General features: G+C 37.3%; 1 protein-coding gene across 1 annotated transcript in view; it reads left to right on the top strand.

Annotated features, from left to right (window-relative positions):
• The window catches only part of DHX15 (DEAH-box helicase 15), a 45,030-nt gene that overhangs the window by 26,860 nt on the left and 2,959 nt on the right, over positions 1 to 15,211 (top strand). The window contains exons 8-12 of the mRNA XM_071432613.1: positions 1,635 to 1,784; positions 1,945 to 2,053; positions 3,158 to 3,349; positions 6,404 to 6,526; positions 8,672 to 8,862. Coding sequence (XP_071288714.1) covers positions 1,635 to 1,784; positions 1,945 to 2,053; positions 3,158 to 3,349; positions 6,404 to 6,526; positions 8,672 to 8,862 — 765 coding nt within the window. The remainder of the gene's footprint in view (positions 1 to 1,634; positions 1,785 to 1,944; positions 2,054 to 3,157; positions 3,350 to 6,403; positions 6,527 to 8,671; positions 8,863 to 15,211) is intronic.

Consider the following 15,211-nt stretch of genomic DNA (forward strand, 5'->3'; position numbering starts at 1 on the left):
TGAAGATGCTCAAGTAAAACAAATTGTATGAAAGTAAATAAAAGTGGTTCTAGAAGCCTTCTCTTCTAAGTCACTGTAGAAAACTCCAGCACTAAAATGAGAAGAAATGATCCCTGCTGTTTCATGTCAGTATTTATCATGTACTGTTGCAGCCCTGAAGATTGTAATCAAGCTTGTATTGTGGTTCTTGGAACTTCATCGTTTAGAGGAACTGAAGTAGCTTTCCTACAGTTAACCCAGTAACTACATAAAATAAAATATGAATGTCACTGGCTTCATTTGTTTTTTTCACTAAATGTAGCTTTCTTTATAACTTGGTTTCTTAGTCTTTTCCTTTAATAGTGTACACATTTTCAGCCTTTTTAACTTTTGCAAAATGAGCCAGACACACAGCAGAACATGAGTACAGCCAGTGTATTTTTATGCACAAATTTCAATCACTATTAAGGCTGAACTTTTTTCACAAATAGTTCTTTTTGCATTCTTCCAGTATAAGAACTAAGGTTTCTGTACATATTTTATACTGAATCATACCAGAAAGGTCTTAAAACATGGGCTGAAAATGTCTTCAGCTGACACTGCTGTTTGACTACTGCCTTTGTTTTCAGTGTATTCTTTTCCATGAGCCCTATTGAGCTGGCAGTGCTGCTGTTTAGATATGACTGCAGTGGAAGTTTTACAGTAAATACCAGCAGATATTTTGTACTGTCATAGTCTGCATGTACCCTTGAAATACAGTTTTGTCATCAGTCTGTTCTTTACAGTTGCATGAAACCTTAATGTTAGATTTCTCTGATCTTGAGTATGATTATTCAACCTTGTAGCCTTGAGAGGCTACCTGGAACGGAGGCTGGGCAGAGTTAGAGGAATAAAGTAGGTATTTATTAAAAGGCCTTCAAAGGATACACCTTGGGCAGTACAAGAACCTGGCTGTGGCTCTACCCAAGATGGATGCCTGGTCTGAGTTTTCACACTTTTGTAAGTTTTGGTTGATTTACATATTGGGGTTAGTTGTCCAATTACATGTTCAGGTTATGAAGTCTCATCCTCCCAAATTGCTTTCTTCAGTTTGCCATTGTTTACGCTGTTTGGGCCTGAAGCTGTAACGGTGTAATGGTGTCCTTGGTTCTCAGGCTGGAAAAGGATTGTTTTGTCTAACTAAAGTGTGAAGAGAACTTGCTAACACTTTATATGAAGTTCAGAGTTACACACTAAGGCAGTACAGAATCTGGAAAATATGAAAGCTAAAACTTAAGACATCAGTAGTTATATCAAGACAGCATTTTTATGGGATTTTTTAAGCACCATGAGTGCTTAGCACTCTGTAGAACAAATTGGACACATTCCATTTGCCATGAAAATCCTATCTAAAAATACATTTAAGAACAGGGAGCCTGGCAGGAGTTGCTGTTAACAGATGAATAAAAAATGCTGTTCTCTAGGCAGTTGTATCTGAAGCTCTCCACAGTCTTTTGTAGCCAGTTTTTTTTTTTTTTTTTTCGTTTTCAGATACATACGACTTGTGCAGAAGCTGTGTTTAAAAATAAGTTTAAAGCAGTTTGGGTAGTTGTCCTATCCATGAACATTGTTTATTCTTTAACCTTCTGTCCTGCTCTGCCTCCACTTTGAAATAGGTGTACAATCCTCGGATCAGAGTGGAGTCTCTGTTGGTGACTGCCATCAGTAAAGCGTCTGCCCAGCAGCGAGCTGGCCGTGCTGGTCGTACTCGACCAGGCAAGTGCTTCAGGCTTTATACAGAGAAAGCCTACAAAACTGAAATGCAGGTAAGATGCGATTTTTACATTGTGTTTATAAGGATGTCTGATTCAGGTTGTTGAGTGTTGTGGTTTTAAACAAAACGAGAATTTGAATACTTATATAGTATAAAGTATCTGAAGAAGTGTTACAAATTTTCTTTTTTTTTTCCCCCCCTCACCCCCCCAGGACAACACATACCCTGAAATTTTGAGGTCTAACTTAGGATCTGTAGTATTACAGCTCAAGAAGCTTGGTATAGATGATTTGGTGCACTTTGATTTTATGGATCCTCCAGGTATCTCTTTCCATCTTTACAATCTTTGTTTTTATGACTATTTTATATAATGACAACATGGAATAAATTTTCTCATTGTTTTTTTCTGTTTTTTTAAATTGTAATCTGTAAGGAATTGTCATTTGTTTATCCTGAAATTTAGTGCTCTGTGTCATATCCAAGCAAGCTTTTTCTTTCTGTGTAAGAGGTTTTAGTGGAACCAAGGAAGCTACTGAAAGCCCCTTGCCTTCAGAGAATAAGAGCAAATTCTTGGCATTACAAAGTCTGTTACTTGAGGTTTTTATTTATCACCTTGATTGCACATTCTAATTGTACAATCAGGTAACAACTGTTTGTAAATAAAATGGGGTCGTGTTTTTAAAGCTCAATACATGGTTTGGTTCTAACTGTAGTTTTTATGCATCTTTCTTCTAAGTTTTAAATGTTCATATATGCTTCAGAAATAATTGGGTGGTATTGCTAATCAGAAAAGTAAATCTGTCATATATAAATAGGTGAATTAGTTGTTTTTTCCCCTTAAATAAAAATCTGACCTAGTATGTAAGTTTTAAAATAGTTCTACAGAACAGTTAAAGTCTTTGTTCTGTGTAACATGTATGACAGCTTAGCAGAAAGACTTTTGGATTTAATTTTATTTTTCTTTGTGGTTACTACTGGCTGTGTGAGGAATGCAAGATAAAGAGAACATTCTTAGTGGCTTTCTGAAAGGCTGTAGGTATCTAGGGTTAACGGCTGAAATTTTGGGACTATTGATTTATTTAGTATGGAACAAGGGAAAAAGTATCTGCAGGAAGAAGTGATATTACTGGTACTGAATATTTCACAATGCCACTGCTGTCTGAATTTTGAAGAGCAGTAATCTTCGAATATTCAAAGCTTGTGATTAATTTTAAAGCTTTTCTAAATAAGTGTTCCCTCCCTGCCGCCCCCATTCATTCATGCTTGGGCGTGTATTGCTGGATTTGGCAACAGTTTTGCATTTGGACGCTAGTGAATGGAGAACCAAAAAAAAAAAGATACCTAGTAACAGTCTGTGCTTCCTTGGTTTTTGCTGATTCAGAGCGTTTGGGTAATATGCGAATTTACATATTTTTTTTCTTTCAGCTCCTGAAACTCTGATGAGAGCCTTAGAGCTTTTAAATTATCTGGCTGCTTTAAATGATGATGGAGACTTGACTGAGTTGGGATCCATGATGGCTGAATTTCCATTGGATCCACAGCTGGCTAAAATGGTTATTGCAAGCTGTGACTACAACTGTTCTAATGAGGTCCTATCTATTACTGCCATGTTGTCAGGTAATAGCAGGAAAAGAGAAACTAAACAAATTGCAGATGGTCGGTTTGGGGAAAATTTAATTTTCCCACATCAGAAAAATAACATAAATATATTCTTAATAAAATTAGATTTGCTTTTTAAAACTTCATATATGGGTTCAGTTATTACGGATTTATGTAGAGACCTTGAAGCTAGTGAGTAGTAATGTTGAAAACTACGGCATAAAATGATCTAAGTGTTTGCTCCTAACATCAGTTAAAAATCTATATATATGATTAGTTGGGGATGGGAAGCCAGGCTAGTGGAAGAGAAATTTCCATTAAGGTTCACAGTCAGGCCCAGCAATGTCATCTCGACCACTACTTTTTCAGGCAGTAAAATCTCTTTCATACTGTGCATTCTTCTGCACTTTGATAAGTCACAGTCTTCCCAAAGGGATTAGAGTATAATTTCTGTTAAATCATAAGCTTGTACATGATACATTTTTCAGTTACTAAATGGCAAAACTGGAGAACAGTCAGTACTTTGAAAGGGAAAAAAGAAACTTGGAAGGAAGCTGTGTCTTTATAAGAATTAACTGAGGTGTACAGTTGTACTTTGCTGCTGCTACATGAATAGCTCTGTGTCGGAGCAGAGCTGCTTGCTGAGAGAGCTTAATGAGAGGAAAATGTTACCAAGCAAACCCTGTATTTAATTTCCCCATTGTGTAGAAGTGACTTTGTTTTATGACTAGACAAGCAGCAAGTTTTAATCTGTTATGAAAATGGGGGTGCTCAGGTTCATAAGAACACTTTTATCTTTGGGATGTGATAACTTACCGGGCTCTCCACAGTTCAGGTGTATTGCTGACATGCTTTACTTGGTTGGGTAGAAAAAAAAAAAAAGTTTTGACTAAGTGTAAAATCTGTTGCTTCAGTTTAGTTTTATAGTATATTTATATGAACATTTTTAAGCACAAGTTAAAATGTTTGTTTCAGAGTTATGATTGTTCAGACTCAGAGCAGATGGGCAGGGCAGAATCATAATATTTTTCTTTAATTGGTAAATAAATGGTAGCCTTAATTGCGGAGGTGGTGGTAGGTTGGTGCCTGTCTTTCTCTTCTCTTCCCCCTTCTCCCCCCAGTATCTACTATAGAACAAGTCAGTTTAGTATTTTTGTCTGTGGCTTCAATTGATTTGCCTTACTGCTTTTCCAATTTACTTTTCCCCAGGCCACGATATCTTCTTCGGTTTAAACCATAATTAATGTAATGATAAATAAGTTTTGGGGGAAAAAATGAAAAATGGATTGAAGCTGGTTAATGTATGAGTTGTAACTAAAACATTACTCTTAAAAAACCCATAGTCCTGGTCTTTGTGAGGGCTGTTTCCCAAAGTAAGCACTTTAAACCAGCAGCATAAATAGATAGTGTATTTTGGTGCATTAAGTGCACATAAAGATTGTCAGGTTGTTGATTGGAATCCATGTATTTAGTTTGGACTGAATGGGAAACTAGGTGACAGAAAAGAGCAAAAATAGCATTAAAAATGAGCAGATTAAATGATTATACTACATTTTATAAGAGCCATGGTGTCATGCTGTGGTATGGAAAGTACTATTACTTTTCAAAAGACTGATTTAAGACAGTGATAGAATAATCTGGATTTTGCTTTTAATAGTATGAATTAGAAATTAAAATACACTTGATGTTATCTCTTTTTTTCAAATGCAGGACCCATTATACAGGGTGTTTATTTCATGCCTGCATTTCCATTTTCTTTAATGCATTGGTCTTTGTTGATTTGTTACCATGATTCACTGTTACAGTGTGAATTTTTTTACTCGAGTTGCATCTCTGGTATTCAGCTCACAATAGCTCATGCTTTGGGGCTTCTATGCAAATTTAAGACTAAAGAAAAACTACATAACACTGCATAAAAAAGCCCTCATTTGATAGGGATATGTCATATGCAGAGGTGTTCTCATGTGATTGCAGGGCTTCAGTTAATGAGAAAACTAATGTAGTCCCAAGCAGCTGGAAAACGATAAAAGATTTTTAGTATTTAATCATTAATGTTATTGAAATTTAATCTCTTAAAAATTATACTTACAACCAAACTGATTTATTTTCTGGTGTGGAGCTCTATAAAGTATATTACAAAATGGGTAAGGTTGGAAGGAATCACAGTGGGTGACCTGGTGCAACCTCCCTGCTCCAGCAGATCTCTTTATAACTACTTTCAAGATCTTGTGGATTGATATCAATCTTACAGATTAGTAGAATGTTGACAGACCATGAATTAAGTAGGCTGCAATACTATTTGTGGTCTTTGCTAGTTTGTGGCTGGAAAAGAGATGGTAACACATGATTTTTGGATGGAAGTGAGACCAGTCAGATGTATGTAAGAGAATATTAATGATAAAGTTCATGTTGCATTTTTTGATCTATATTTTTTATTTGAAGTAGTGCCAAAGGACGGTTTAACCTTCCACCACTACCGCTACCATCACAGCCTTTAGACTTATTAATACCTTCATTATTCACATGTTTCTGTATACCAGTGCTGATAGCAATACCATGTGGGAAGAGACTTGACTGGTGTGTTCTGTCTAGTAACAGACTTGTGATAATCAAACCTCAAGTTGGTTTAGACTGTGCTAGTACACTACAGTTTCAGAAATATTTACATTGTAGGGGCTTTCTGAAAAAGCAGATTTGTAATTAAAGTGTTTAATTCCATGGGGTTCTAGCTCCTGGTAGAGCTATCAGCACTGGATTTGAACTAAGATTTGTTTAACCTTCCAGTCTGTGTAAGTAACCTTGATGGCCTTCAGACTAGAGATTTTGATGCATACATATAATTCTATTTAAATAATCAGGTACTCTGTAGCTTTGAAACCCTCTTGTCTTACAGATGTGGTTAGGTGTTGATGTACCAAATCAAGGTAGTAAACAGTCCAAGATGCAGTTGGAGGCCATCCTGCCCTGCCCTATGCTCTGTGCACTGACCTAGCTAGGCCTTGTTCCTCTATCTGTGAATGCGTGACTCATCGATATGGGCGTTTGTGTTGGGCCCATACCAACCTTGTTTAGTCCCACAGTGTTTTGTTCGCCCCACGGAAGCAAAGAAAGCAGCAGATGAAGCCAAGATGAGGTTTGCCCACATAGATGGAGATCATTTGACGTTGCTGAATGTCTACCATGCTTTCAAGCAAAGTAAGTCTGTGTCTGTTTTAGTAAAATTATTTATGCTTTGTGCTGCCGACTTCCATTTCTGGGTTCCAAGGACACTTGAAGGGCTTGGGTTTTGTTATTTAAGTGCGACTTTCCTTTGGGGGTTAAACAAAACCAAAAAACTACCCAAGCAATCTTGTAATAAACTGATGAGCATGCAAATAAGCCAGGCTTTTAAATCAATGCTGGGTAACCTTGGACAGAAGGAAGCAAATGTTCCTCTAATTAAGAAATATTGGAAGTTTATTTAACATTAATTATAAAAAATAGGCATAATTGCTTAGTGATTTTTTTTTCAGGGAGAGCAGTGCAGAAAAAAACATGAATTTGGAGAAGGATATTGCCTTAGAACAAAAAACCTTTTTAATTCTGATTTCTTAATGTAGTTAGGAATTCTGTAATAAGGCTTTGGAATAGATTGAGAGGCAAAGGCATGATGCATCAACAAGAAGTAACATAGAACTGTATGATACATATGTTTCAATTATGTAATTTCTGTGGATGGAATTTAGAGAAAATATATGATCCTCTTCAACATAGCCAAAGTGTATTTTAGCAGCTTAAAGAAGATAAGAATGAAGAGATTAAGCTAGTTCTCTTCAACAGTGAGCAAGTGACCCACTTTTTAAACTGACTTATATTGGTGGCAAATAAAAAGATGGCTATAAACTGCCAGCCATGTGGATTTAGGAGCTCCAGTTATACTTTCCTGTTAGCAAACAAAAAACAAGCAGTCTTTTTACCCTGAGTAAAAAGAAATGCAGCTTAATGCCCCTTCCTGTTACAGATTCGATTTAGAAATTCTGTATAAAACCTTCTAACACTGTCATTATATGACAATCTAAAATAAGTGCAAAAGTCAACAAATACATTCAGTTTACAATACAAACAACAGCTGAGAAAGTTTTATGAAACATCTGTAAATAAAAATGTGTGTTGCTTTTTTTTCCCTGTTAGCTTTTTCATTAATAGGATGCAGAATATCTGGCAGACAATTTGTGCATGTTTCTGGAAACCACTGCTTTAATACTCAGGTTACCAAAGGATGGATCTATTTCAGGAATCATCTTGTAAAATTGTAAATGGTCTTCTGGAATCAAAAGACAAAATGCTTCTACTGTTTGTATATAGAACAATATAAAACATTTATGGGTTATCCATGATGAATAGTTCAGTTGGCTCAGCAAGTAGTATGCGATGGTACTGTACAGTAGAATCATAACTGTTCAACAGCTTTATTCATACTTCATTTAAAATATATTCTGTAAGGTAAAGTGCAAGAAAGAACTTGGATTTATCTTGACTTCCATAACCTTCATTCTTTTCAGTGCAAATTTAGAAGAGTCTCTTCTTTCCAAGAGTTACCTTAAGTTTTAATTCCTAAGACTGGCTTTGTTGGATTATTAAACTGACAAAGATTAGAAGAGCATTACTTGAAAAGTCAGAGAATAGCTTGGGAGAACTAGGTTTTTTGATGTGAAACATGCAGGTATTGATGCTGACAGAATGGCTGAGGCTTGCTGTTTCATCAGATTTCTCAGAGCTAACAGCAGTTGGAGTACAGAGTTCGCTTACAGTGGCTGTATTTTACCAGTCACATTTACTGAAACTACTGTGAGGTGTGTCACACCTTGAGAGCAGACTGTATAGCTCTTAGCTTTTGAATGTTTAATTGAAGTAGAGTTTCATTTCTCAGATACAGCGTAGTTATGTACAGTTATCTTGTATGTTCATTGCATGCTGCAGTTAAAGGCTGTGCAGTGTCCTGACATCATGTTACGTTTTACACTTCAAGTTTGGAAGATGGTTTTTCTAGTTGCAGGGTGGGATTTTTTAAGTGTCCAATATTTAGTGGTATGGTATTTCAGTAAAACAGCAGTGATTGTATTTATGTTATATTGGTGAGGGAGGGAAAACCCCTGCTTTTCTTCTGTCCTGACCACGTGCTTCCTGGATAAAAGAGTTTTGGCAAGTTACCTAGTGCAGGAAATCAACTGAATAAACCAAGAGTTGTTACCATTTATAAAAGTTTATGGATATTTTTTCTGGTTCATCTGACTGATGAATCGGTTAGTTGCTATTTGATTTACTTGTTCTAATTTTGATTCATGTTTTCTAATGTTGCAGATCATGAGTCGGTTCAGTGGTGTTACGACAACTTCATTAACTACAGGTCCCTGATGTCTGCAGACAATGTACGCCAGCAGCTGTCACGAATCATGGATAGATTTAATTTGCCTCGTAGAAGCACAGATTTTACCAGTCGAGACTATTACATCAACATAAGAAAGGCATTAGTTACTGGGTATTTCATGCAGGTATGTGTGTATTCTCATAGAGAAAGTGGTTCAGTGTTTATGTGGCTCATAATGTTAGTATTGTTGTTATAGTTCGCTAAAGCTTAATAAATGTTGCTTAAATTGCATGTGGCTAGCTATGTTACTATGTAGTCTTTGTCAAGTTGCTAGGTGATGACTCAAGTAGCACATTCTTTAGTCATATGGAAGAAAAATTAAAGGCAGTCTTATCAGTATCAAAATCTCCTTTCTGCTATGAGCATTCATGAAGTAACTACATAAAACATTTCAAAGTAACTTAAGAATATGTAGTTCTAAAGTTATTTGTAATCTGATGCCAAAAGGGGAAGTACAGTGATATGTAAATATGAAAACATGATACTTACAGAAAGACAGTATTTTCATTTGTATATTTTTCCATATTTATATTTCAATTTTCAATTACATGAGTCAGATACTGGAGTACTTCTGTAATCTCAAGATGTATACTGTTTGAAATGCATTTGCCAATTGAGCCAGGATGCTATGAAAGCCAGTCTCCACTGCTGCCACCTGCATGCTTTGCATTTCAGGTTAAGCAATGCCCCAATCTAGAATGCAGACTGCTTGGGTTTTTGTCTATTTTTTGTTTGGTTTTGGGGTTTTTTGGTTCCCCCCCTAGTCCCATCCTGCTGTGTTTTTTCTCTTCAACATTCATCCTTAAGACTGCTAGAGTGTCTTTGCTGGCTCTTGCAGATACAAAGTGTGATCTCCATGCTCATTGATTTTGGACTGTTGTGATAATGCTTTTCATAGCAAAAAAGCATTTGACACGTCTCTGCAACATCTCTGCTAGAGCCTAAAACCTCACTTCTGGAGAGTACAATCTTGTTATCTTTAGGAGGCTGACCAGTGCCCATTGCATTTCCTGATTTTTCCCTTGGACTGCACTCTGGTGGTGTTCAAACACGAACACTGCCTGCTGGTCAGTGCTGTGCAGGTGAAGATGGCATGGGCCTGACGAGCGCTGCACTTACACACCCCAACTGGGGCACAGACTTGGGCACCCTGTCCTTAAACCGCCCCTGCCAAGTGTTGTCTCTGGGGCTCAGCCAGTCAGTCTGCAGCAAAAACATGTTCTGGGTTTTCAGAATACAGAAATATCAATGTCAGCAACTGCATTTCAGTGTAATGCAAATGCGAGATTAAGGCTGTTGGCTGCTTTTAAATAATTAAATGGTTCTAAAGCCTTACTTGCTGTAACCTTTCAGGCAAGTAGGCTGTAACTGTGTTCAGTCCTTGAATTTGGGACATGTTTTCTGCATATTTCTTGGCAAATGCTTCAGAATACATTCCCACCTCCAAATTTAATTCTGTAAATGTTTTGAAAGACAAAGAACAGTTCTGCCCAGCATTCCATTTTGGGCCCCAGGCAGGTCTGAGTGTCACAGCTGCACTTTTGTTTGGCAGTATACCCAATGCATTCTTGCACTTAGTTGGACCTGTGGGGAGGCCATGTACTTGGAAGTCGGTGTGCTCTCTGTTTTATGTTACTTGGAGCAAAACTCTTCCTCTAATTGGTGTTTTCCTATTAGAAAACACCTATTACCATGCATGGGGAGCTGCACCAGTGTTGGTGCAAGTAGATTTTTGGTCTCTGTGTTGTAGGATTTAAAGATCTTAGTATTTTTGCTGTGAATACAGTAGTAAGTAGGCTCATGCAGATGAAAATTAAAGCAGATGAAAATTAAAGAAGTCTGCTTGGGCTTCCATGGTCAGTAGGTTCTTTACTGCCTCCCTCACACAAAATGCCTAGTAGAATTTTTGGGGTGTATCAGGATATAGGTATAGCTGACCTGTTGGAGCGGTTTGGAGTGGAAGCCATTTCAGCTGTTGCTCTTCTGCTTCCAAGTATTGGTCTATTTTAGTTTGAGTTTCTTCAGCTCTTTAAACCTTCACGATAGCGTGGTATGTATTTGACCTTGGCTCTGAACTTTTTATGGTGAATTCCATGTTTCTTTAAGAAACCTTCAGTAGAAAAATTTTAAAAACTCAGATGTTATTTACCAGCAGCTGAAGTACTTACAGTTGTAGTCTGTATACACATTACACCCTCTCCAAGCTCATATTCAGGCTGTAGCATTTGGGGGCTCTTGTTCAGAAAACCTTAGTAATGAAATGCATACATCATCCTTTGTCCTCTAAGTAGAGAACATGGTGGAATTCCAAGTGTGGGCACTTGAGAAATGTGTGCATGTACTCTAGATAGCTTCTGCATGTAAAGTACTGAGGTGTGTGGACAACACATAGCAGAAGCTGGTTCTTCAAACTTTCTAAATTTAAAAAGGCAGTGTGAAGTAGAAAATGCAGTAGTAGCCATTGTCTCGAAATACTTCTCATTTGCTGCATGGTTTAAACTTTGGTAATTGCCTACTGTCCTAAAACCAGTCATAAAAATTCACTGTAGAATTTTCTGTACTAATCAAGATATGTAGTTTATGTCAGACAGTATAGGCTTGTACTGGCTATTGTAATTGTACTGGTTATGTAGTCAGTACTAAGTACTGTATACCTGCCTTCAGTTGCATGTCAGAGACAGATAAATGTGGAATTTCTGCTGGTGATGAATCATCTCTTTACCTTCATATTTAAATGCAAATTTGAATTCCAGTAAATCTACCATAGACAAGCAAAGTGAATAGTAAAATAATTTAAAACTGTCAACAGTTCTGTATATAGTAAAACTTATGGAAAGATAGATATTGACAAGTTAAATGTCTTTTAAAATTTTTGTGCTGTGTCTCAGATTTCTTCTAGTTCTTATAATGCAAAACTTTTAAAAATAACTTTCTCTATCACACATCAGAATATGCAAAGGATATATAAAATATAGCAGGGGTGGTCTTTAAAAAAGAGAAGCACTGATTTCTCCATTACTTTGTTCCAAACATAGTCTGTCTTACAAAGGGAGAGGAATTGGCATATTGTACTGTGTAATATATTTATAATTTGGTAATAAATTTATGGAACTAGGTATAGATTATTTCTCCTACTTCTGTTAAGCATACTTTATGGAAAAATCTAAATAGGATAAATACTGTAGCTTACTGTTAGGTGGGGATCAAAGTAAGTCACAAGAATAGGTAACCCCTTAATGGAGGCTTATCTCTGATACCCATTCAAAACTAAGCTTAGAATCTTTAAAGTGTTAATAGTAGCAGAAGTAACCATGGTTAAAACTAAGCAAAAATTAGTTATACCACAGAAAGTATGATAAGGAAACTAATTGGAAAAGGCAAATGACTTCAGGATGGGTCATCTTCCTCTTAGTGATTTTGTTTTTTATCAGTTGACAAAAGCAACCTAGGTTTTTATCATTGTATTTTCAATCTAGTATTGAAGACAGAACAAGAACTGATAGTTGATAGTTTAAATCAAAATTTAAAGGTGGAAGCAAGTCCTGTGTTCTCAAATCAAAGAATAGGTTGGGTTGGAAGGGACTACAGTTGGATTATCTGGTCTAGCCTCCCTGCTCAAACAGTCTCATCCTAGAGAACATGGCACAGGATTGTGTTCAGAGAGTTCTGGAATATCTCCCAGAGATATTTGTTTGTGAGAGAAACCACAAACTCTCTGGGCAGTCTCTTCCAGTGCTCTGCTACTGCAGAGTAAAGAAGTTCTTCCTCATGTTCAAATGGAACTTCATTTCTGTTTGTTTCTTCTTGTCCTCTTGCTTGGCACCACAGAAGAGAGCCTGGCTCCTTCCTCCTGCCACCCTCTCTTCAGATACTGATTAGGCACTGTTGGGGTCCCTCTTCTCGAGGCTGAACAGGCCCAGCTCCCTCAGCCTTTCCTTGTAACAGAGATGCTCCAGTCCTTCCATCTTTGTAGCCCTTCTGTGGACTTGCTCCAGGAGTTCCATGTCTCTCTTGTATTGAGGAGCCCAGAACTGGACACAGCATTCCAGATGAGTTTCACTAGGGCTGAGTAGAGGGGCAGGGTCACCTCCCTCATGCTGCAGGCAGTGCTCTCCCTGATGCACCCCAGGATACCATTGGCCCTCTTGGCTAGAAAGATATACAGATCAAGCTTGGAATCTTTCTTGGGAGATGTGGCATAGTCAAACACAGGCTATATATATCATGGTCACTACAGAGGATAAATTAGCAATACTGTACAGGAAGTTGGATGTCAGATGATTTGCCTTCTAATTAAAATCTCATTCCTGATGCTACTCAGTCTTTGGTGCTTATTTCTTGTATGGAATTATGTATATTTTGAAGTCTTTACATAATCAGGCTCCTACAATAATAGAATGTTAATAAAATAAACTTACAACACAAAGGTGGTCAGTGGTGCATTTAATAGTATTCATTTTGCTCTTTAGGAATGCAGAAGAATGCTGTAAAACTTTTTAATAGATTCAGAAACACTCTTGCGTGTGCTTCAAGCAGAAATTTTGGAAATCCAGGCAACTGCCAAGGTTCCTTTGGTGCATGCTGGCATTGGTTTATCAGAAAGAACAAAGACCAATCATTTCTCTAAACTGTCTGTCAAGACTACCGAGTCACAATGTATATAGCCTTAAATCTGAAAGGGCTGGATCTTGTAATACTGTACCTGCTTTTGACCTTCCAAGTGCATTTGGATTCAGTGTTTGATTGAAGACCCCGACTTCACCCTCTAGGTTCCATGACATGATAGCTAAGAAATAAGCACAAGCATACTTAAAATTTCAGAGGAGGGTGTGTAATTCTTAACAAAATTGTGGTGAGAATTTGAAGTGAAACATTTTTTTCCTCTTGTGGCATGTGCCACTGTTTCTGTTTGGGTTTGTCACGTTCATTGAAAGATTATAATTGTCTCTAAATCATCAGCCTTGTGGGCTTTTCAGGGGCTGCAGAGTAGTCTCTTGCAGAGATACATGGGCTGGCTTGGCACTTAACCCATTCTTTTAGTCATGTTCAAATAGCCTAATTCTTTGGGGATCTCAGGGCTCAGGTATGTTCTATAGTCTCTTGCTTGCTACCAATTCTCATCAAAAATGAACCTATTTCCTTGACATACTCTGTATGATCCTGTGGTTTCTGTGGAAACTCATGCTCTTTATACTCTGACAAACATCACAGAATGAGGTGAAAAGGCCCTCTGGAGGACACCTGGTCCAACCACCCCTGTTCCTACAGGCATTGATGATGCTTGCAAGCCAGGCTTTCAGAGAAGCAATGGAAGCCTCCCATTTGTCCTTGTTTGCTTTCTTATATCAACCTTGGTGCCTGCCTGAGCCCATTCTAAATTCTTTCAGCTCAGTGACCTCGCAGGCCACTTACAAAGCAGAAGCAAGAATGGGCTCAGTCATCTGTGCTGGAACAGTGCAGGCCAGGAATGAGCAGGAAAATGCAGCAGCTGGCAGATCAGTGTGGCTTGCTTTGGAGCCATAGCTTCACTGTGTATTTCCCCTCAGAGTTGCCATCACTGACCCTGAAATTCTTTACCAAGGTGTGTGCCAGCAAGCACACTCTGTAGAAACAGCTAAAGAGGATAAATACTGCAGCTCACTGTTACCTCAGGATTGATGCCAGTCACAATAGTATATATATAACCACCTAAAGGTGGCTTGTTCCTGATATCAATGGTCTAAGGAAACATTTTCTTTGTAATTGGGGTTATTTTAATTCTTGTCCTTCCCTGGAAATTAAGAGCTAATTAAGAGATACATTTCTGTAGCATTTATTTTTCTTTGAGTATGCTTCAGAATTATGCAAAGTCAATAAGAAACATAACTCTACCATTACAAATGACATGTAAAAGAAAATTATGTTTGGGAAAGGTAGAGTATAAGACTTTACTGTTTTAATACATATGAGTGAGACTGAGGTGGCAAAGATAAATTGTATTGAATTTAACAGGACACTTTTCGAGAATAAAACCTAAATAACGCATTGTTCTGTCCTTTTCTAGAAAGAAATAGAACAGGTAAAATAGATACTTCTGTATGCTTGTGTACTTCTGATCTGAAAAATGAAATTGATTTTTAAACAAACCTTCCTTTGAAAAAAATTGTAATCCTACAGCAAGGTGTGCTGTGTTTGTGCTAGGCCTGTGACACATGAGTGTCTAGTCTGGTTTGCACCTATACTGATATTTAATGTTACAGATGTTTTATTGAGCTAAATAAAATTAGGCCTAAATCATTACAGACAGTGTGCTGTTAATCTCCATTTAAAGGAATATCTTCTGGTTTCCCAGACTTGAAATAAACTGTTATCTCTCAAATCTTGTGTGACAAAATTTGCAAACTATTGAAATATCTTGTTCTACTCCTAAAACATGTTCTGGATATTAATGTCATAACATTTTAAAGAGAAGTACACTCAAAGTAAGTAATTTC

Source organism: Agelaius tricolor, unplaced genomic scaffold (genome assembly GCF_023055355.1).
Source record: "Agelaius tricolor isolate 1412-34295 unplaced genomic scaffold, bAgeTri1.0.p SCAF_8, whole genome shotgun sequence".
In the NCBI taxonomy this organism is placed as follows: Eukaryota; Metazoa; Chordata; class Aves; order Passeriformes; family Icteridae; genus Agelaius; species Agelaius tricolor.